This window comes from Rhagoletis pomonella, unplaced genomic scaffold (genome assembly GCF_013731165.1).
Source record: "Rhagoletis pomonella isolate Grant_MI unplaced genomic scaffold, Rhpom_1.0 Rhpom_scaffold_01382, whole genome shotgun sequence".
NCBI classification, from domain to species: Eukaryota; Metazoa; Arthropoda; class Insecta; order Diptera; family Tephritidae; genus Rhagoletis; species Rhagoletis pomonella.
In genome coordinates this window covers 17,105-30,565 of record NW_023459936.1, presented here as the reverse complement: position 1 = coordinate 30,565, position 13,461 = coordinate 17,105, and the positions used below count along the sequence as shown (strand labels likewise).

Genomic DNA, 13,461 nt, shown 5'->3' with positions numbered 1-13,461 from the left:
ATTCGCCTTGGTCGGAGACATATTGCATTATCGTGAGTTTCGCCCGAACCGGTTCGCTTTTTACCAAGAATGATAGAATTCTGGATCGTGAAATAGATGTTATGAGAACCTTTTTCTTTCATATCAGAAATAAATGATTTCAAAAATTGCTTATTTTGAACTTTAACCTTTGATAATTCTTCTTGTTGTTGTTTGCCCAAAAAAAGAAGTATACCGTTATACTCAGCTCAATCATCTCTATCGATTCCAATGTTTATTTTTTTTTAATTTGAGATTTGGAGCCCAACTGCATTTATGCCAAACTGTTAAATGAAATTGCCTTTGAATTTCAAATGAAATCATAATTTTTCTAAAATCGGATACAAGAGTAAGTAGTCATAATAGAAATATATTTTTTTTTACTAAGCTTTATTAACGTCTATTTCGTAAAATATTTGTTGTTGTAAACGCTTAGCCGAGTCCACACATGTACGTAATGTGAAAATGTTGCCCAAGCCAGCGACGCATTTACACATATCGAAATATGTACATATGTAGGTATGTAAGAGCCAGAGTATTATTTTATTTAAAATACTAAATTTTATACTAAGAAATAAATACATACATACATATTTGTAGATAAAAACAATTACCCCTTCTTTACGCCTCACGAAATGTTTGTGCGAATATTAGATGTAAATCAATTAGTCTGCCAAGTGTGTTCCGATACTTCAGAAAAAATGCCCTTCATGTTTTAGATTAAAATAAGCGCTTGTTTCGTGTTGGAAGCAATATGCTGTAATTACTTATGAAAAAATCACTTGCAAAATTAAAACTTATTACAGCTAACCAAATTGTCGCTCCAACGACGTACAATAATAACACTAACCCTGACCGTTGTTGCTTGTTCCTACTTCAGGTATTGCGAAGACAAACGACAAGCACCCGAAACGTATTAAAGTACCATGTGTAAGGATAGCTGTACCTTCCCAAGCGCCAGCAACCATCGGCGGCTCAGAGATAAAAGTACATTTGCATTCAGGTTTCATTGGTGGTGCCATCCTGAAACAAACATGTATAAATTTCATAGAAATAACTTTTTAAATTTCCTATATATTTTATGCATACCTTGAATTTCGGTCAACAATGTAGTGTTGTCGCTGTATGCCACGTCGTTTATCCAAAATCTCTTGGACGCGTTTCTGTAACTCTACATCTTCGCTTTTAAGTTTTTTGGCTGGCGTAGGTCCATGGTCAGTGAAGTCGCATGAATACAGCTGTCCATTTACTTCTGTGCCATACTCAGAGTAGTTGATAAGTTCATACGTTTTGGTGAAGTCGTCGTAGAAAATTGTGGCATGCTTTGGGGAAATACGACAACAGTGCCCGATGAGAGAAAGATTCACATCAACAGAAGTCTGACCAGATCCAATATGCAAATTGCGATAGCGCATGAAAAATGAAGATTGCAATTCCAAATTGCTAAACCAGCGGTTGTCTTCAAGTATATCGCCAAGCGGAGTTAGAACGGCACGTGCGCGTACTTTACAGCGCATCAACTTCAGTTCAAGGCGCGTTGCTATTTCGTATGCTTTTTCGGCGTCAGTGCGTATGCGTGGTTTGTACTTCTGCTCTTCTTCGTCGGCAGCAACAATGGCAGCAGCAGTGGCTAGTGCTGGATGCAACTGCGGCAAATCGTCGTCTGTAGCTGTTTGATGTTGTGCCAAAATGGATGATGTCTCGCCAGTGAACATGATCGATAGTCGACGTACATCTTCTGGTGAGAGGATTTGCGATGGCAATATTTGAGGTGGATCAGATTGGGTAAGTTCTCTGATACGCTTTGCAGCCGTGCGATTTTGATATTGAACTACAATTTCGGGATGTTCTTGCACAAGTTGTTGTACGCGTTGAAATGCTAATTTCTTTATTAAGTCCACATCTAAATAACGAAGCTCTGCATCTATTTCAACGTTGTATTTAGTATCTTCGTCTGTTTCTTCGTCATCTTCGATTTTTATTTTATCCACATCTGGTTGTTGAGATTGATTTACGGATAATTTTTCTGCATCCTGATCGATTTTTACTTCTTCTTCGCTTTTTATGTGTATGTCTGAAACGCTGTTTTTTACAGATTCCCCGCGCTTGGCACGTTTTTTGTTACCTTTGCCCTTCTTGCCTTTTTCTTCATCTTCTGCTTTCTCTTTATCAGCAATATTGTGGCCACATTTTGACGCCTTCTCGGTATGTTTCTGGCCGTCAGTATTTTCCCTATTATCATCGTCCTCTTCTTCGCTACTGCTTAAGTCAGCTATTTGACCAAGTTCTTTCTGAATTTCACGTAATTTGGCTTTGGCACTTTGAAGTGCTTCCAAATCCTTAAAAACTGATTCAGCTACGCTCTCTTTAGATATTACTTCAGGTGAACTAGGAAGACACTTGCGCCGCTTGACTATGTCGTATCGTAAGGTTTCACGAAGTGATGGTAAGAGAGGTGGGGGATTCTCGTAGTGATACCTAACCATCGGAGGTATTTCAATGGTTTCGCGCGATTTTATTGGCACTTTGATGCGGAAGGGAGGATTACGCATGTGTACGCGTCTAAAGAATTCCATTTTAACCGACTCATGGTCGAAAGGTTGTGAAAATTTGTCCCACAGCCGAATGCGCTCAGTGGCTGAAATACTGCTCACAAGATGATTGTCCTAAAAATGTGTATATATGGTTATAATTTCAGTCTCATGGAAATTTATAGTCTCACAATGAAGTTCTCCACATGGTTTGGGCACATCCATAGGCCAGTTGGCAGAGCAGTCATCGGTGGATTCAGACAATCTTGATGAAAGTATAATGGACAGTAGTCACATGCAACAAGTGGCGCTTTCTTACATGACTTGCGGCAGTAAAAACAAGTCTTCGCTGGTAATGGCACCAGGCCTTGTGGATCTAGCTCATATGGTTTAGAATTACGGCGTACATTACTTGGTTTTTTATTGCCATTTCCATTTTTGCGGAGCGGTTCAACTGGAAACAAGTGCAAAAACTAATAATGCAAAAAATATAGCACTATTGACAAATGTTTTAAATGTACCCTTATCATTTCCAGGAAACTGTGAATGAATTTCCAGCTCCCGCGGTAGCTCAAATTGTTTAGGATTTAATATACTAGCAGCCTTGATGAGCTCATCTAGCGGTGTAGGTTTTTTATTTGGATCCAGTGCTCTTTGTATTCCCACTGGTAATTTTGATAAATATTTTTCCGTAGTGCTAATTTCACTACAAACCGATGCACGGCTGCTGCTGCGTTTTCGTAAGTTACGAAATTTAAATGGTGCCGATTCAGTCTCAATCGAAACTGAAGGGGTACTTGGCCGCGAATTATCTGTGCGTGCGGAAGCTGTTGTGCCAGAAACGCCACGTTCAACAGAGCTTGATTTAGATGGTGGAGTAGGTTTGAGTGTCATGCGACAGTTATGACATAACCACTGTCCGCTCGGTATATCTTCCTCCGTTAATGGCGGATCGCTATGGGAAATAATGCTCTAGCTATAACAAATGGTGTACATATGTGCACACATTTAACACGTGTACTTACTGACACTGCAAATGAAAGCTGGATGGACAACGATCGCAGCACAGAAGATCCCCACCTTCTTCGCAGGCATCGCAAAGGTCATGATTATGACCCCGACCTGGCCGCTTATAATATGGATGTTTTGTATTCACTGGACGCAATGTTATCTTTTCTTCTTCAGATGGCGGGGGTTTAATAAGCGTTTTAATTTGCTGTGTAAAAATAAATTCGTTATATTACCATAAGTTTATAAATATTCTATGTTAAAGTCAAATTATGGATATATACACATGGGCAATTGTATGGCGTTCCAGCATCTGGATTTACATACTGGGACTTACAACTTTCACTACATTTCAGCTAATAGAGCATAGTTTGAATTACCTCCATAATGGGCAAATTCGGATCCACTACCACTTTCGACATGTCTACTATCTTTTAGCTACAAATTTGCCACTAAAACGTTGCTGATTTCTTGCAATAACCAATTTATTCCAAAGGATATTTTGCTGCAGTTATATTGTTTGACATTTGTTCAATTCGATGCTGCGGGAAGTGTGTTCAGTGAATTCTTGTAACCACAATGAGGGTTGTATTTGATAGTGCGTTTATTCACGACTGTTTATTCCACCATGTTCACTACTTTGTTCTTTTTCCAAGATATTAAAGCATGCAACAGCGCTAATTTTTCTTAATTTAGGAAAAAATAGTTTTAATTAACTGGCAGTCTCCACAGGATATATATCTTGATACATATGTCAGAATATAATTTGCCAATGGAGACCGCTCATTACTATCCAAGAGTAATATATGTATATCAGAGCTTATATCTTGCCATCTATTGCCGGCAATTTGCAAGTGTGACAGCTACATCTTCATTTGCACGAAAACTTCGTGGCGGAAACGTTATTGATTTTTTTATGTTAAAGCAAATACTGAGACGGTTTCTATCAAGGCGAATTAATATAAGGTGATAGCAGGAGTGCAAAAACAAAAATTTACATGTATTTTGTTTTTGCTTTGGCGGCATAAACTGTCAAAATCTGTAAGTGTGTGTAGAAATTCAAAAAAATTTTTCAATTTGATATCAGAAGCCGTGCGGCGAAACACATACACAAAATCAGCTGAGCTAATAACACCACCTTATATAAATTCGCCTTGGTTTCTATTGTGGTATGCGAGCTCTCGCTTGCTTTCAACTGTAATTTTTGTTGTTTGACAGCTATGTTCTCATTTCGCAGAATTCTTCAGAGTAGCAACATCGTTTATTTTGGAGGCAAAAAGAAATTTCACGTAAGGATTCACCCAAAACCGTTTCTGGCGTATTTTTCTCTCTTTATGCAGATTTTCTCAAACTTTTAAGAGCCTGCAAGGCTTGAACCTTCTTGTTTGGCTTAATCGCCCCTCGGCAGGCAATGGCAAACCTCCGAGCATGATAAAAATATAGTAAGGTAGAACCGCTGAGAGTCACTTTTAAAATTATTGACGTTTCCAAACAATTTAATTTTTAAATTTACTCACAAACTCACACACACATTTTCATTTTCAATCTCAAGCAACAACGATTTCGAACAATTTCATTTTTTTATTTTCACTTTTATATGATTTTAAAATGTTGGCAAACTTTAAAAAGAAATCATGGCCGACAAATTGAGAGAACGGTTCTACCTAGCTATATTTTTATCATGCCTCCGAGTGTATTTCTGCCACGAAAAACAGCTTCTCATAAAAATACAATCGCCGTTCGGAGTCGGCATAAAACTGTAGGTCCCTCCCATTTGTGTGACAACATCAAGGCGCACGCCACAAATCGGAGGAGAAGCTCGGCCAAACACTAACATATGTGTAAGCGCCAATCTATTATTATTATTAATTCAGAAAATGCCAAATAAATTTCTGAAAACGCCAAATGAATTTCAGAAAAAGTAACATGTATTTGAGAAAACCTTAAACGTATTTCAGAAAAGGGCAAATGTATTTCAGAAACGCTCAAATGTTTTTCAGAAAAGGTCAAATGTATTTCAGAAAAAGCCAAATGAAATTCAGAAAAACAAAATTGTAATTCAGGGAAGTTCAAATGGTTTTCAGGGCAAGTGTTTTTGGAATACACTTGTGCTTTTATGAAATTCATTTGTGTTTTTCTGAAATACATTTGCCCTTTTCTGAAATACATTTCGACGCCTGGGTAAAAGATTGTCGTAAGCGTCATACGTACCTGCGTAACATACGACAATCTTTTACGCAGGCGACGATTTGTGTTTTTCTGAAAATCATTTGTGTTTTTCTGAATTTTATTTGGCTTTTTCTGAAATACATATGAGCTTCTCTGAAATACATTTGAGCTTTTCTGAAATACATTTGTGTTTTTTATGAAATACATTTATGCTTTTATGAAATTTATTTTGCTTTTACCGAAATATGTGTGTGTTGTTCTGAAATACTGTTAGAAAAGGTGTAGTTTTAGTCCGAGGAATTTGGGATTGCACCTAATTATTGCCACTGATATAACTTATATCTAGCGACCAAAAAGACAGCTGGACAGCAATAAACTTTATCCTGTGAAGACTGCCAGTAATAGGAAAAAATCAAACGAAAAAATAAAATGCTGCGACTATTGTGAACTCATCATGAAAAATTTACATCGACAACCCTAAGCAGTACTGAGTCAACAAAAGAATAGAATAAAAATAGAGCAATACTAAACTAAAAACGCAAAATAAATTGTCAATAGAAGCGAAATCAGTACAATACTTATTTGATTCAGTATAAAATGCTTTCGTTTTTCTCTAAGAAGAAGCCAGATTCACCGCCAGTAGAAGTAATTCAAGGTCCTGCGGATCCTACGCAATCTAATGAAAGCGGAGGTGGAGATGATTTCATTTTTGTAGAACGCAAGACTTCTGACAACGATCCTGCTAGGCTACCTACACAAGGTATGGGGATGTATCCACCGATGCCACCCACGTTTGGAATGGGTAAATTTCCGGGACCGCCTGTTTATCCATCGACATCAAGCGCGGCAAGCGGATGTGATACCACGGCGCCAGTCCCATATGTTCAGGGTATACCATTCGAACTGGCGCCCCAACTGAGTACAAAAAGTGACTTTGAAATAACACAATTGCAAGTAGACAGCATTTTAGCATTGCTGACGCGTCAAATGTCGGTGGACGAAAATGAAGAATACAATTTTGCATTGGAAAGGTCGATACAAAACGAGTGCTACTAATGTTTTCGGAGGACGCATGCATGTTGTTGATATCGCTTGTATAAAACAACGTATTTTTATTTTAATTATTATTTAGGTATAAGAAAACCCACGAAATAATAAAATTTAAAAAGCCGACAAAACGCATAATTATTAATGGAGGTGGGCTCCAAATATGTAGGTGGCTCCGGTAGTGTCGATTTGATTTTGTACGAAAAACACAGCACATGATCAATATCGAGGCTATCAAAGACAATTCAATATTTCATTATTCCAAGATAAATTACTCCTTATGATTCCTTGGGTAAAACAAATTGGCATTTAAATTTGTTTGAACAAATCTTATCCCGGTATGCCATGAAGTATTGGTTACTCGAAACTTTTAAGAGCGGTTACTTTCATTTAACAGCAACCCTACATTTTCAACAGCTGATGTTGACATTTTCGGTCTCGTATGTCACAAAAAAAATAGTTGTGTTCGTTTAGAAAGGTCAGAAACGAGCAAGCAACAAAATTCAGAGATTAAATTCTCCCAAAGAGAGAAACATAAACAGTTTTTCGGCATGGTGTATTGAGTACGCCTTGGTTTTTCGCGAAAAGGACTTTGCCATGCCGTTTGGAATAGTAGAGTAACTTAAAACGCAAAAAAAAAAACAAAAAAAATTGCGAAAATATGTCGCATGGCGGTCAGAAAATCGAAAAAATTTGGTTTTTGTTCAAATTTTCCTTAAGCGGATATTTCGCTTGGTTGTTGTATCAGCATACAGATTTCCCAAAGAATTTATGGGGAGTGTTGCTGGAGTGACAGTCCTTGACCAGTTATAAATCTGGGTCGTTCCGGTTACGTAGACCAGACTGTCGTGGGAACGGTTGGTTTGTTAAACCGCTTGTGTGGTGTATTTCGCTCGTAATTATTTAATTTTCCAAACAAAAATTTGCCAAACACTGACCTAAGTAATAAAATATATATGTACAAACTTCTTTCATTAGCAAATCGCAACAAGATTGTACATTTTTAGGTTTAACGAAGTTCTTCCCATCACAAATTTGCAACATCCTCTACAAATGAAATGTCAAACTGCGCTCTCTTTATGCACGTTTTGTAAAACTTGTAAACCTTTTTTGTATTGCGAACAAAACTATTATTAATGTTTGTCTGTACATATGTACGTGATTTCATTTCACTAGCAATCTAAACAAAAACAACATTCCGCGCTTTGACCAGCTTTTGCAACCTATTTTTCGCCCAACCAAGAAATATTACTCACCTCCTTATAATATAGTGTAGACGAAGGTGAATCGAGGTGTTGACGCAATTTCAAAGCAGATCTACTAAAATTTAGGATATTAAGTTAATTTTTCACTTGATAATTAATCTGTCATCGTTTTTTGTTTACATAGCAGTGATATAACAATAATGTCAAGCTCGGCAAAGGCAGGCGATGTCCGTGAGTCGGTACCTGATTCGCAACAGCTGCCACAGCAACTATATGTGGAAACATTTTCGGTGTATGTGGTAACTTGGAATGTGGGCACTCGTTTCCCGGATAATATTTCTTTGCGGTCACTATTGGGACTTCAAGGTGTTGATGACGAAAAGGAACAAGTTTTGCCTGACATTTACGCCATTGGCTTACAGGAGGTGAACGTACAACCACAGCAACAAATGTTAGGTCTATTCAAGGAAGACCCGTGGACGCACAAAGTGAAAAAACTACTTCGGGATTTCGACTATGTGGTCATAAAAACTGAACAAATGCAAGGTTTATTACTTACATTGCTAGTGCGTCGGCCACATGTTCATCATATGCGAGATATTGAGCCCGAGTTCACCCGAACGGGATTTGGCGGTATTTGGGGTAACAAAGGTGCAGTGAGCATTCGCTTTTCGTTATATGGTTGCGCTTTAACTTTTGTTGTGGCACACTTGGCTGCTCATGATCACCATTTGGATGAACGCATTGAAGACTATGAGCAGATTATGGAAAATCACCACTACCATGTACCACACTATCGCGAGATATACGACCACGATTATGTTTTTTGGTTTGGCGATCTTAATTTTCGTCTGATGGGTGATGACAGTCCAGCTGAAGTTTTGGCCAATGTTAAAAAGGAGGAAGTGATGTCTGAACTCATTCAACGCGATCAGTTGTTGCATGTGAGAACTAAGTTGCATAAAGCATTCCATCTAATGCATGAGCGCTTGCCTGCATTCCCACCGACTTTCAAATTTCACGAAGGTACATCGAATTACGATTTAAAGCGCCGACCTGCTTGGACGGACCGTATACTCTATGCTTTGCAACCGCTCAATAAACGCCCCGATGAAAGACTAGCCATCGAACAAAGATCATACAAGTCACATCCAGCCTATAACATAAGTGATCATAAACCAGTGAGCAGCGAATTCAGTATTAAACTTTATCCGAATTATCGAGCAACTTGCGTAACTTTCAAAGAAATCGCTGAGTGGCAAATCGGCGAGGAAAACATAGTGCAATATCTAAAGCCCAATGATTTTGAGGAACGAAATCACGACTGGATCGGTATTTATCGGGAAGACTTTGCTAGTCTGAGTGAATACATAGGGTATGAGTATGTCAATCAAGCCGAGTCACCACCATCGTCGCCGGAACCAAGGCAGGGTACCTTCGAAACACCCGGCACGCATCGGTCAGGTCGGCACCGTCATCGCAACCATGAACGCTTGCGCCGTCAGCAGTTACAGAATGAAGAAGACATTCGCCTCGATTTCTCCGATGACATCAACATGCGAAATGGCGAACGTTACTTATTAATTTACTTTCAAAATACTGGTTTACGTGGCGTCACCAGCGTGGCTGGTGTGAGCAATGTTTTTTCGTGCAATTACGTCGTGAGCAATTCAAATCAGCCTTAAAAAAGGTTGACAATTGCGCTATTTATTAATTAACTTTATTGTTTTGTTTTACCAAGTTTTAGATTGTTTATTACACTACTAAAGTCATCTACACAGTCTGTATACATATACATACATGCATATATTTTGCTACAATTGGGGTATTCACACCTGCCTGGGTATCTGTTTAAAAATTATTATTCTCTATATTTTTGTTGTAAACCGAGTAAAAAACTGATAACCTGGCAGGTGTGGATACCTTAACTATATATGTACATTAGACTGCGCTTTAGTTGTATGGAGAACATTTTTCGTTAAGCTACAACGCAAGATCCCTAGAAATTTGATCTGGTAATAAAAACAAGCTCTGCGAAGAATTTTTAAAATCGGATAACGGAAAGACGTGTCTGAACGCCCCTAAAGTTCAGATTTTCATGCAATTTTTCACAATGTGGTTAAAATTGCCTATAAGTCAGTGGGAAATTTAATATCTTTTAATGGAACTTGAACTTGTTTTGTCCCCCAATGTCAAATACGGCTACAATATTTTTAAACCTTCGCAACTTTTAAAGTTATTGAGGGTTTTCGCACGTAAAATTAAAATTTTTTAGGATTACTGATGTTACAAATCCTACAAAGCAAGAAAGCAAGACTCCCCCAGAAATGTTCATTTGGTCATAAAAAATCGGATAACGGAAAGACGTGCCTCAAAGGCCCTAAAGTTCAGCAAACTTATGGAATTTTTCACAAAGCAGTTAAAATTGCCTATAAGTCAGTGGGAAATTTAATATGTTATAATGGAACTTGTTGGGTAGGTACGAAGAAAAAAATGTAGTAGCGAATTTGACACGTAGATCATGGATCCACAGTCTTGCCCCTAAATTTCATACGGGAACATTCCGCCATCCTGGATTTTATGTTTTTTGGGGGTTTTGTGCGATTTGCAAGCTTATTTTGAATTTTTCGAACAAAAGGGCTGTATACACATTTGTAGAGAATTTCATTTTTTCTCCGTACCAATTTGATCTAAATTTACTGGGCTAAAATTTAACTTCTGAAATCCTAGAAAGTTGTAATTTTACGTGGAAAAAAACCTCAATAACTTTAAAAGTTGCGAAAGTTGAAAAATATTGTTGCCATTTTTGACATCGGGAGAAAAAACTACATCAAATGCCATTAAAATATATTAAATTTCCCACTGACTTATAGGCAATTTTGACCACTTGGTCAAAAATTCCATGAATTTGCTGAACTTTAGGGCCTTTGAGGCAAGTCTTTCTGTTATCCGATTTTTTATGACCAAATGAACATTTCTGGGGGGGAGTCTTGCTTTGTAGGACAAAGTTGCAAAATAAGGCGCAGTCCAATGTACATATATATTTTTCAGAAGTTTAATTTTAAGGAAAAACATTGGATTAAGGGATGTCACTTCTAAAAATACTAATCTACTGAATTAATCATAGACAAAAATAATTTGAGAATGTTTCAAAACGCATTTAATCATTGTTCCACAACATTCTAAAGTGCGTGATAAATATACACTAATACAATGAAAAATGTACATGATATGAAAAAGTTTAAATAAATGTTTTACAATAATAAAGAAATGAAATATATATAAGATGATTTTTCTTTTTCAATACAGTACATAGGAGTCCCTACATACATATTAGAGGCTTACGCCGACAGACTTTGCCGCGGCGGCGTTGACAACTTTAAAAATAATCGGTGGCGGCGGCGCAACTGCCCATAAGGCAGATTCCAAAGAGCCATGAGGCTACTACTAATTTTATCATGTGATCTCGTCAGCGTTAAGCGTTCACAATGCTAATTCAGATTATAAATTTATTTAATTCGTTCTTGAATTAGTTTTACATTTAAAGTTAAATATTGCTGCTTTCTACTTGAATTGAAATGTTGAGTGCCTAGCGCTGATGGGTGGGCGAACAGAAGGTATGAGGTTTGTACATAATGTGACCAACTATTTCATGGCTTAAAGAAGTACAGGACCTGAGAACAAAAAATTGTATGAAAATAATGAAAAAATGGTAAAAGCAGAATATACAACAACGTTGACAGTGTACCAAATCCAACAACGTTAATTTTTTAATTAACAAGGAAAGAAGTATAAGATGGGGCGGATTAAATATAGTTTTTTTTCACCTTTCTTCAAACTATGTACATGAGAAGCCGATTTCAAACATTTTCGATAATATGCTCAATTAGACTTAGTGATATATTTAAATGAACTGGGCTTGGTAGAAATCGATAAATTGCTTACCGAGCATAAGCGGTGTCGTGCCCATTTTCCAAAATTCTATTCATATAATAAAATTTTTACAGGCCGATGTCTGTACATAATAGATATTAAAGAAAAATTAATATGGGCGGTATTTATAAGAGCAACAGAAACCAAATTAAGATTTTTTAGAAATTTTGATTGTCTGTGTGTCTGTACAGAAATATAAAGCAGTTTTCACCGATGTATTGCTTGAAGTTTAACTTAAAATCTAGAAGAAGAAAAAAATTAGAGAGTTGCCACCTGTTTGAAAATTACAGTTTTGCTAAAATTGATAGATACATTAAATATTGCAATATGGCTGTCAAAATAAAGAGGTTTCAAAAGGCTCACAGCCGAAAATTTTTTTGGGAAACGTTGCCACCTGTTTGAAAATTTTTGTTTATTTTAATTAATAAGATAAATTAAATATTGCAATATGGGTATCAAAATAAAGAGGTTTAAGAAAGTTAGCTACTGGGAATATTTGAGGAATATTTTAAATATTACAATTCTGGTGTTTACTGTCGAAAATACTTTGGGAAATACTAGTTGCGATCCCGTACGAGGTCGGACTAGTCAGAAATACTCAGAATCAGTCAGATTTTACTGGAAACCAACCAAATTGTAAACAAAAGAAAAGTGCACTCTGCTAATTCATGTTGAAAAGTATTTAATTACTTGTTTAAGTGAATTCTAATGAATTTGAAAATGTTTTTGGTTATTTACATGTAAGAGCTGAGTGTGTTTACATACAAAATAGGCCAAAATTTTGAGGTTATGTTTAAGTTGACAGAAGTTACCATTTTTTACTAGAAAGCGATCCCGTACTTTTCAATGTTACTCTCTCGCTCTGAGCGAATTTTTATTTTTTGAACTATTTTAAAAACTTAATTCAGTTAAATTGATAGGATAAGGTAAATATTGAATTAGTACACCTTTGAAGAAAGTTCGCGATATGTATGTAGACTGGAGTTATAAAAATATAAATTAAATTTCCATGAGAAAGCCGAGTAGTATAAAAAATAAAGAATGCTTCATAAATCAAAAATTTGTTTGAAAATCTCCCATCATAAATCTCTTTATTTTATTTTGCAAAAATTAGGCCATACAAGTCTTGGAAGGAGCGAACAATCCAAATATACTTTCCTCATGCATTTATTGATATGAAATATTAATTTATCTGTGGTTAGTATGTTAATTTAGTGGCCAAGGCATTCGGTGCCAAGCGTTCATTGTAGCAAGCATACTTTTAACGTGCGTTCTGTCAAACCAACGCTAATGCCAACGCCAAAATCAACGCGAAAGTGCTATGTGGACCGGCCTTTAAACACATTTTTATTGATTGAATAGTCACAATGAAATTTGTCAGCTACAGATGTGAAGTGATTGACAGTCATAATTTACATGTGTGTTGATCTACGAGTACCCTTTTTAACTGAGATGACTAACTTTTTAGAATCAGTTAAAGAAAACTTAACTTAAAAGGTAGAACAAAATATTGCAAAGAAGTACATCTGACTGTACTTCGAAGTACGAAG

At 36.7% G+C, this 13,461-nt stretch overlaps 3 protein-coding genes across 4 annotated transcripts; 2 read left to right on the top strand and 1 right to left on the bottom strand.

The window, feature by feature from the left end:
• Positions 1-375: 375 nt before the first annotated feature.
• LOC118752297 (PHD finger protein 12-like) lies at positions 376-4,182 on the bottom strand. 2 transcript variants are annotated; one of them, XM_036487167.1, is made up of 7 exons: positions 3,938-4,182; positions 3,575-3,765; positions 3,071-3,504; positions 2,741-3,003; positions 1,108-2,684; positions 830-1,041; positions 376-775 (listed from the first exon to the last, which is right to left on the bottom strand). In XM_036487167.1, the coding sequence occupies exons 1-6, from the start codon at positions 3,977-3,979 to the stop codon at positions 864-866; spliced, it is 2,685 nt and encodes an 894-aa protein (XP_036343060.1). In that variant the 5' UTR covers positions 3,980-4,182; the 3' UTR covers positions 376-775; positions 830-863. The 2 variants fall into 2 exon arrangements, with proteins under 2 accessions (XP_036343060.1, XP_036343059.1); XM_036487166.1 differs by having other exon boundaries at positions 752-1,041.
• A 2,013-nt stretch (positions 4,183-6,195) lies between these two features.
• Positions 6,196-6,902, top strand: LOC118752302. The gene has a single exon (XM_036487171.1). The coding sequence runs from the start codon at positions 6,324-6,326 to the stop codon at positions 6,780-6,782; it is 459 nt and encodes a 152-aa protein (XP_036343064.1). The 5' UTR covers positions 6,196-6,323; the 3' UTR covers positions 6,783-6,902.
• A 307-nt stretch (positions 6,903-7,209) lies between these two features.
• Positions 7,210-9,663, top strand: LOC118752301 (inositol polyphosphate 5-phosphatase K-like). Its single transcript, XM_036487170.1, has 2 exons — positions 7,210-7,390; positions 8,163-9,663. Exons 1-2 carry the CDS (start codon positions 7,371-7,373, stop codon positions 9,661-9,663), a joined length of 1,521 nt encoding a protein of 506 aa, XP_036343063.1. The 5' UTR covers positions 7,210-7,370.
• The last annotated feature ends 3,798 nt before the right edge of the window (positions 9,664-13,461 follow it).

Bases quoted from the DNA above. Each gene is read 5' to 3' on its own strand.
- LOC118752297 (XM_036487167.1), bottom strand. From the start codon at position 3,979: ATGTCGAAAGTGGTAGTGGATCCGAATTTGCCCATTATGGAG. The intron at 3,766-3,937 runs GTAATTCAAACT...ATTTTTACACAG, and splicing joins CGAATTTGCCCATTATGGAG to CAAATTAAAACGCTTATTAA. The intron at 2,685-2,740 runs GTGAGACTATAA...ACACATTTTTAG, and splicing joins ACCATGTGGAGAACTTCATT to GACAATCATCTTGTGAGCAG.
- LOC118752302 (XM_036487171.1), top strand. From the start codon at position 6,324: ATGCTTTCGTTTTTCTCTAAGAAGAAGCCAGATTCACCGCCAGTAGAA.
- LOC118752301 (XM_036487170.1), top strand. From the start codon at position 7,371: ATGCCGTTTGGAATAGTAGA. The intron at 7,391-8,162 runs GTAACTTAAAAC...TTGTTTACATAG, and splicing joins ATGCCGTTTGGAATAGTAGA to CAGTGATATAACAATAATGT.